The sequence below is a fragment of the Tachypleus tridentatus genome, chromosome 1 (assembly GCF_004210375.1).
Source record: "Tachypleus tridentatus isolate NWPU-2018 chromosome 1, ASM421037v1, whole genome shotgun sequence".
In the NCBI taxonomy this organism is placed as follows: Eukaryota; Metazoa; Arthropoda; class Merostomata; order Xiphosura; family Limulidae; genus Tachypleus; species Tachypleus tridentatus.
Window position 1 is genome coordinate 109,394,548 of NC_134825.1, and position 9,936 is coordinate 109,404,483.

Consider the following 9,936-nt stretch of genomic DNA (forward strand, 5'->3'; position numbering starts at 1 on the left):
TGTAAACCTCTTCTGACTTTGAAATATTGAAATTCTATCTACAATCTCTCAGTTTATTTTAAGAGTGTATTACTATGAAATCAAGTAATGTAATATAGTTGTTTAAACCAAAGTGTTCAAATTTACTAAAAGATCTTATGGTGATGTCTTACAGTTGCACCATCTTCAGGATGTAATCCATGTGTCCCAGAACTCATAATGGATGGGTTGGTAACACCAGAAGAACAAGGTACTTTCTGATGGTTTGAATTTTGTATTTGACTCATTGTGGAAAAGTCTGGGTTTTCATATTACTAAAAAAAAAAAATATATTGTTTAAAGTTACTTAATTTGTAATAGATCTCTGTTGTTTCAATGAGTAAACACAGTGTAAAATATGCAAAAATCCTTAACTTTCTTCATATGATCTTGGCCGAACCAGCCAAGTTTGTGACTCTGCATTGTTTTTTATGGTATCCATACTATAATTTTTAATATGTTTTGTGTATCTTCATGAAACCCTATAGGCTTTCAGTAATAATTAAGAGTCATTTATAGACAAAAAAATTAAAATTTTTAATGAAGTATTTGTTACTAAAAATTTTTCAATGAATGTATGGGATTAAAGTGTTTGACAGCTCTGAGTCCAAAGTGGTGTTCGTGGTATGATTACAATTACTTTTTGTTGTTCAAACAATATCAGATTTTAATCGGATGATCTTTAAAGTCCTAAATATATTAGTTTCAAACTCATTTCAGTAAAACTGTTTTATTTGTAATTATCTCTACACAAACTATACAAAATTGGTTCAGTTTTATTGCCAAAAAAAACAATTTGAGGTAAACCTAAGTTACAGTTTTTTCTTTCTTTCTAAAATAACTTCAAATTGTAATATGGAACTAAATTTGTTTATCCTAAATAGTTTTAAATTTGTAACACTTTACATCTATTTGTACTAAAATTTTGTTTAATTGTCCTTTGAACCACGTCCAAATATATATACTGATCATAAAATTAGCAAATCACATGTTGAATGTGCAGCTCATGTTATCTTGTTGAACTACGTAATATGTGGACTACAAGCGAGCTGCTGATGAGCATATCTTAGAGCCTGTTTTTTATAATCTCTTATTTAATCTAACTGAACTAGTTTCTGACTTTTACATTTTAGTTAATTTTGTAATAATAAATAAAGATTAGTGATGAAAAACAAGAATATATAGTACTTATGTTGGTCTTTTTTTTTAAATTTTGACTGTCGGTGACACTTCACCATACCAATAGTACTACTGCACTCAATAATTTTTTGTTTAATTAAATAATACACCAAATAACATAAAATAATAATACATAAAAAGCAGACAATATCCCAAAACTATCACAAAATATCTGGCTTTCTAATTGTGTTATAAGAGTTTTTAAAAATTCAGCTGAGGTTTTTAGTGATAAGGTGTGAACTGAAGGCATCATAGACAGTTCTGCATACAAGAAATAAAACTATAGATTGTCATTTGATAATTTATATTGGTTATAATTAATATAGTATTGATCATCAGAGAAAACTTTTGTCAGTTTTTGAAAGAAAAAACGTGATAAGAGGGTGTAATTTTCTGTTTTATGGCTCTAACTGAAAGAACTAAAATTTTACCCTGAGAACATTATAATGTTCATACATCTTGGAGGGGGGTTCAGTAAATGACAGAAGAGGGTAAGTTAAGAGAGCATATGTCACAATTCTTGTAAATCGTGTTTTTGTTATAAAATCAATAATTTAAAACTTGTATACTATTAAAATTTAAATCATTGGCTACATTTGTCTGCCAACTTGTATCTTTGAGTGAGGGAGAAACTTATTAAGTTTTCAATGCAACTCACTAACATGTTATGATGTGTGCAGAAATAGATACTCACAGTAAATGTGTTAATTTTTTGTAGGTGTAATTATGAATGGGTTAGGTGTGTGTATAATGATAACCAGTGTGCAGTTATGTAAAAGTACATTAACTGTGTGAATGGCTAATAAACAGAAGGATAGCTGCTTTGTGAAGAAATGCTTAAAACCCAGCTTTAGAAGTAATATTGGTTTTTGTTATTCTAATTACTTGCCCACAGCCATTCCGTCTCTCACAGCATTTGAAAAGAATGGACTGAAATTAGAATTTTCATTTGAAAAACCACTTGACAATCCTCAGATGATTGTCATCTTATTGTCTGTAGCCAACCAAACCCCCACGCCAATGACGGATTTCCTGTTTCAAGCTGCAGTTCCAAAAGTGAGTAGAAAATTACTACATTTGTTACTGTGTTTTAGCTGAGGTAAAGTTAGTGGATTTGTTACTGATTTTCAGTGAATACATATAGATTCATTCATCTTCTGTTAGTTATCTATGGTGTGCTGGTATTATGTTACCATCTATACTTGTTTTAATGTTTCTTTTCAGACGTTCCAATTGCAGCTTCTTCCACCTTCGGGTAATGTGATTCCTCCTTCTACAGAAAAAGGTGTGACACAGACTATTAAAGTCATCAATCCAAATAAGGTGTGTGTACACATTAACGTCTCTCTAACAGCTTAACTCCTACAAGAGTGTTGACAAAGTTGTGAACACCTGAAGTAAAGCCTGTCAAAGATTATACTGTAATACTTGTGTGACTTCAAGGGATTGTTCAGGTTGTTAGTAATGTGTTTTTCATTATCACATATGTATTTATGTTTGCAACCTGGGTTGTCAGTAAGAATTGAGGATGACTTTGGGGCAGTTAAGGTAAAATCGGAGAATTATGAAGTGAAGGGTAGCCAGCCCCATATTTTGAGATTGTGCTTGGGCATGATGGTTTTCATTTTTTTGGACTCTGTAACTTAAGGATGAAGGATATAAAAACTTAGAATTGTGAATCTATTCCTTGTGGAAGTTCAGTTACAGATAACTTTTATGAACAGTTTTATTGTCTTACAGTTATTTCTAAACTGTTTTTTGCTGTTATTTTATAAAAAAAATGTATTCCGTTACACTGTTCATTACATGTTAATCTCAATGTTATTTTGTTGCAATTAGTGTATTGTGGTTCAAGGTCTAGTGTTGTCACTACACATTGACTGAAAATGAGTGACATTTTCTTAAAATTATACACGTTTACAAATAGATTACTCCAAATTATATTCATTTACATAAATATCAGTTTTCACAAAGAGCTTACTTTCCTAAAGGATCAGCTTTCCAAACTTCTATTTTCTGACATAACCTGCAGAATACCATGGCCTAGGCTTAGGCCTGCACACAAAACTGATACTTCTTTCAAATTTTTCTCTAATTTTACCTGATAAACAGTACTTTAGTTTGGTTATAATGGGTAATAAAAACTTCAGAACATATGGTAAGATATATAAAAAATATCAAATAAGGACTTTAACATAACCTAACTTTTTTTCTGTGCTTTTCAGGTCCATACTGTTGCTGATGAGCCTTGAATAAGGAAATCTTAGCTTTGGTGAAAATAAAATAACTCTGTAATATAATCATTAAGCAATTGGTTTGTTGTATAATATTAAATACTAAATTAGGTGCAAGACCAATATATTGTTCACACACCTAAATTAAGTTACTTACACAGTTCGTTAAATATTACTCTGAATCTCAGTATAATAAAATGTCTGGTAAAAGAACATTTGGTGTATTATAATTCATACCATATAAACTAAACCATAAAATACCTTAACATGTACTAATAATTGTAATAGCATTATGCTATATGTACACTTACAGGTTTGGAGATAAATGAGGAAGCTCAGTTGTTTCCCGATTTTTCCAGTTTCACCCTGCCATAGATATGTGATGATAGTTTGTAATGGCTCCTAAAGTGTCTAGGTTACACAGTTTTTGGATATAAATACAATAATCATAATGACCTATTAGTCAAATGCAGATTGGCTTGTAATGTTTCAACTTGACAAAATATCAAATAGAAACCCTGAACCATGGGTTTAACAAACACAAACCAGTTAAGAACCTGTTGTTAATTTTACAAATAATATGAATTAATATTCATGTTAATAAATACTTGTTTTTTTTTCGTTTTGTAGTCTCAGTTAAGGATGAGAGTACGAATATCTTATAATATCAGTGGAACAGCTGTTCAAGAACAGACCGAAGTAAACACTTTTCCACCAGTGCTCTGGGAATGAGCTGGTCAAGTGCTTAATGATGTAGGTATAAGTGTGTTAAAGTTAGAAAGTCTAACAGGTATAAGTGTGTGTTAAAGTTTGAAAGTCTAACAGGTATAAGTGTGTGTTAAAGTTTGGAAGTCTAACAGGTATAAGTGTGTGTTAAAGTTTGGAAGTCTAACAGGTATAAGTGTGTGTTAAAGTTTGAAAGTCTAACAGGTATAAGTGTGTGTTAAAGTTTGAAAGTCTAACAGGTATAAGTGTGTGTTAAAGTTTGAAAGTCTAACAGGTATAAGTGTGTGTTTAAAGTTTGAAAGTCTAACAGGTATAAGTGTGTGTTTAAAGTTTGAAAGTCTAACAGGTATAAGTGTGTGTTAAAGTTGAAAATGTATTTGCTAATACTGAAGGTTTCAAGAATATACTTACAATCAACAGTTCCTTCACTGAATTAAGTTAGTAATTAAGAAACATGTTATACCTTACAATAACTGTAGTGTTCTGTTAATAATGAAAATAAAGATATGTTATACATTACAATAACTGTAGTGTTCTGTTAATAATGAAAATAAAGATGTTATACATTACAATAACTGTAGTGTTCTATTAATAATGAAAATAGATGTTATACATTACAATAACTGTAGTGTTCTGTTAATAATGAAAATAAAGATATGTTATACCTTACAATAACTGTAGTGTTCTATTAATAATGAAAATAAAGATATGTTATACCTTACAATAACTGTAGTGTTCTGTTAATAATGAAAATAGATATGTTATTCCTTACAATAACTGTAGTGTTCTGTTAATAATGAAAATAGATATGTTATTCCTTACAATAACTGTAGTGTTCTGTTAATAATGAAAATAAAGATATGTTATACATTACAATAATTGTAGTGTTCTGTTAATAATGAAAATAAAGATATGTTATACATTACAATAACTGTAGTGTTCTGTTAATAATGAAAATAAAGATATGTTACACCTTACAATAACTGTAGTGTTCTGTTAATAATGAAAATAAAGATATGTTACACCTTACAATAACTGTAGTGTTCTGTTAATAATGAAAATAAAGATATGTTACACCTTACAATAACAGTAGTGTTCTGTTAATAATGAAAATAAAGATATGTTACACCTTACAATAACAGTAGTGTTCTGTTGATAATGAAAATAAAGATATGTTACACCTTACAATAACAGTAGTGTTCTGTTGATAATGAAAATAAAGATATGTTACACCTTACAATAACTGTAGTGTTCTGTTGATAATGAAAATAAAGATATGTTATACCTTACAATAACTGTAGTGTTCTGTTAATAATGAAAATAAAGATTGAAGATGTTCTGGCAGGAAATAAGAATGATGATTATGGTGTGGAAACATTTAACCAGCAGTATGGTGTTAATAATGTTAATATAATATCATTTAGATCTGCTACAGTGAGAGGAAGTATGGTGTTAATATGTTAAGAGAATATCATTTAGATCTGCTCCAGTGAGAGGAAGTATGGTGTTAATATGTTAAGAGAATATCATTTAGATCTGCTACAGTGAGAGGAAGTATGGTGTTAATAATGTTAATATAATATCATTTAGATCTGCTACAGTGAGAGGAAGTATGGTGTTAATATGTTAAGAGAATATCATTTAGATCTGCTACAGTGAGAGGAAGTATGGTGTTAATATGTTAAGAGAATATCATTTAGATCTGCTACAGTGAGAGGAAGTATGGTGTTAATATGTTAATATAATATTTAGATCTGCTACAGTGAGAGGAAGTATGGTGTTAATATGTTAAGAGAATATCATTTAGATCTGCTACAGTGAGAGGAAGTATGGTGTTAATATGTTAAGAGAATATCATTTAGATCTGCTACAGTGAGAGGAAGTATGATTTTAATATGTTAAGAGAATATCATTTAGATCTGCTACAGTGACAGGAAGTATGATTTTAATATATTAATATAATATCATTTAGATCTGCTACAGTGAGAGGAAGTATGATTTTAATATGTTAAGAGAATATCATTTAGATCTGCTACAGTAAGAGGAAGTATGATTTTAATATGTTAAGAGAATATCATTTAGATCTGCCACAGTGAGAGGAAGTTTAATTTTAATATGTTAAGAGAATATCATTTAGATCTGCCACAGTGAGAGGAAGTTTAATTTTAATATGTTAAGAGAATATCATTTAGATCTGCTACAGTGAGAGGAAGTATGATTTTAATATGTTAAGAGAATGTCATTTAGATCTGCTACAGTAAGAGGAAGTATAATTATGTATATATATCTAGAAGGTATGATGTACAAATTTGGTAAGCAGAAAGGAAGTATGATTTTCTTGTATATTTTGACTTGTGTCGAAATGAATAGTACGTGACAAAGGACTGAAAATGAAAATAGAATATTAAAAGTAAATACGTGGAAAGGAAAAGATGTGAAATTATAAATATAATTTAAAGAAGTTCTTTAAAAATAGAATATAAACCTTGAACTTTAAAAGTTTTGGTAGTTATTTAGTTGGTTTATGGAGGTTATGGATATGAAAACTTTTAGATAGATATTTTACCCTCACTTACCTATTACTCAAACTGTTCAGAATTTAAGTGCAAATAACCACAACAAATTAATAACATTTTTTATTAAAAAGACACAATCAAAATAATGTCATTCTCTATGTGAAAAACACTTGTAAACTTTACTAAAACTTAATCAGATTTGATGAGGAAATCTCAGTGTTACCATATTTTTGATGAATAAATGTCTTTCCGTAGTCAAGTGGATGGTAATCATCTGCTCTAGCTGAGAGTTTTATGAGAGATAATGGAATATGATTAATTGTTTTAATGACTTAAGAGGATATATTCAAGAGTTTTATGAGAGATAATGGAATATGATTAATTTTTTAATGACTTAAGAGGATATGATCTAGAGTTTTATGAGAGATAATGGAATATGATTAATTTTTTAATGACTTAAGAGGATATGATCTAGAGATTTATGAGAGATAATGGAATATGATTAATTTTTTAATGACTTAAGAGGATATGATCTAGAGTTTTATGAGAGATAATGGAATATGATTAATTGTTTTAATGACTTAAGAGGATATATTCAAGAGTTTTATGAGAGATAATGGAATATGATTAATTTTTTAATGACTTAAGAGGATATGATCCAGAGATTTAGGAGAAGGATTATATATAATAATATCCAGAGGATATAATGTTAGATTTAGTAGATGGGAAGCATGATTTTTAATGTCATTTAGAGGATATAGAATCAGTGAACAGAAAAGCTGAAGTCTACTCTTATTTTCAGGTCAACATTCAAAGGAAAAGGATTGTATTGATATTAAGTTGTGTATGAGAAGTCCATTATTACGTTGGGAAACTGACAAAGTTATCTGAACATCTAAGTTGTATGTTTTCCATCATATACATTTACAATTCCAGTAAGAAATAAACTGATATAAGCAGTACGTGTTACTGCTGTCACTTCATATCCATGAGAATAATCTGACAATGTGGATTTTCTCTCGTTGGCAGTCGTGACCGATCAAAATGCTCTGAATTTCCTCAAACGTCGTACTTTGAAGCAAGATAAAGATGATCTTTTTCCATAAGTGAACAGTTTCATTAAATATCTCATCCGTCAGCTTAGTTACTGTCTAAAAAAATATTTAGTCTACCAGCAAGTGTTGAAGAAATTGGGAGTTGATCTCGTAAATAAACACGTCAGATTGCCATGCGTTTATTTTAAATGTAACATGTTGCCATACTTTGATCTAATTAAGGTGTTATGTAAAATAGTAAAACAATTTAGTACAGAAGAGGACATGTTTGTTTTGAGTGATTTGTGTTTTTATTCAGAATTTACTGATTTGTGATGTCAATTGGTTATTAAAGTTTTGTTCTGAATGATTAAAAAATTAGGAAATAATATGAACATTTTTAATTGAAGAATTTTTTATTTTAGCGGGTTAGTATTTAAGTAAACACTATAAATAATAAATGGTTTACTTTTTGTTTTTATACAATCACACTGTATAATATTGTAGCTAATCCAAGTTTCTAGATCGTAGCCATAAACTATACCTTTTTTTCCTTTCAATTAAATATCTTGTATTATTTTAAATGAAGTTGAAAGTTAGAAAATAGAATTTTGTTATCCTTCTTCTTCCACTTAGTGTTGTATCACTGTATCCAAGATTTATTTCTTAGATTGTTCATCTCTCTCATCACTGTAATTAAATGTTAAACTTTAAAATATTAACCACTATCTTGAAGTGTTGTCAAAAAATTATTTTGGCCTCTTTGCCATCTTACATTTGTCATTTCCAGTTTCTTGGAAAACAATTTTGTTCATAGATAAACAGAAGGAAGGGTAATCTAATGTAGGGTCATTCCATGTCAAATCATCCAGGGGGCTGCAGATGACTCCCACAGAATGTCTTGAAAAAATTCACATGTGCTCATCTATCCATGTAATGAAAAATTACCAAAGAGTAGATCAATATCTCTAATAGTTTCTGATTTACAGCCCTGTAAACTTTAAGTGATTTTTTGTTATTTTTGGTGAATTCATTTTCGGGCAACTTTGACTGCTTAAAGCTGCAAGAGTAATGGTGGTAGAAGGCTGAAATTTGTTACACTGACTGAATTAATCTCACAAATTTCAAAAATGGTCTCAAACCAAGTTTATCTCTCTTAGGATTTTCATAGTGAGGCTGTAAAATCACCTGAAAACCCAAAATTGTAAAAAACATTGGTTTATTTAATAAGCCATAGATCTGAGACTTAATATGATACAAAGCTGAATTTTGTTTTCAATTTTCTACAACATATCAGTTGATAAATCAGCAATTGTTGTAATTAAAAGTCTGTTAGATCGCCTGTAAACAAATGTAGTTGCATGCAACTTTTTATGATTTAGCTAAAAAATAGCCCTACTTCAGGCCACAGTTTCACCATGTTACCAGTTATTCAGCCTTTTCAGATATTTAACATATATTCTTACATCTCTGAACATGATCTACATGAAAAATCAGGATGGTGTTCAACCTACTTTTTGAGTTATAGTTTTTTAAAGTATCCTCTGACCATAAGTTTTTTATTTAAAACAAATTTCAGTTCAGGTGTGTTACTGTGTGCAAATATATCCATACAATTTTGAAAAATATTTGTCAGAACTTTATGAATCCCACTGAAATATTCTAACCAGCCTTTCACAATGTTAAATAATGAAGTTGTAAGAAACAAGAAGACATTAATTCATTTCTGAACAAGTTTATTGACATAACTAGTTAGATCACATGGCAATGTAAATATATTGTGTATGCATTACAGTTATGCAGATATGGCTGAGTTTAAGATTCATAATATAATAAATACAAAGGTAAATCAGACACAAAAAGCACAGTGCTACAACAGGGGAAAACTGAGAAAGATTATAGTCACACCAAACTATAGATCTACCAAAACAGTAGATCAAACTACACAAATCTGCAGGACTGATTTCTGATTTACAAGAAAGAACTGAATGTCCTGAATGTGGTCCTTTGTCCAATGTTACATATCAGAGACACTTAAAATCTGATAATTTATTCTTTTACACAACAAAAGTAGGTTGAACACCATCCTGATTTTTCATGTAGATCATATTCAGAGATGTAAGAATATATGGTAAATATCTGAAAAGGCTGAATAACTGGTGATATGGTCAAACTGTGGCCTGAAGTAAAGCTATTTTTAGCTAAATCATAAAAAGTTGTCTGCAACTA

At 29.6% G+C, this 9,936-nt stretch overlaps 1 protein-coding gene across 6 annotated transcripts in view; it reads left to right on the forward strand.

Moving 5' to 3' along the window:
- LOC143257925 (AP-1 complex subunit gamma-1-like) overlaps positions 1–8,442 on the forward strand; it is a 71,691-nt gene extending 63,249 nt beyond the window's left edge. For all 6 annotated transcript variants that reach the window (XM_076516996.1, XM_076517017.1, XM_076517012.1 and 3 more), the window contains 5 exons: positions 155–229; positions 2,093–2,253; positions 2,422–2,520; positions 4,062–4,184; positions 7,476–8,442. In XM_076516996.1, the coding sequence (XP_076373111.1) occupies positions 155–229; positions 2,093–2,253; positions 2,422–2,520; positions 4,062–4,163 (437 nt within the window). In that variant the 3' untranslated portion in view covers positions 4,164–4,184; positions 7,476–8,442. The remainder of the gene's footprint in view (positions 1–154; positions 230–2,092; positions 2,254–2,421; positions 2,521–4,061; positions 4,185–7,475) is intronic.
- Positions 8,443–9,936: the final 1,494 nt, after the last annotated feature.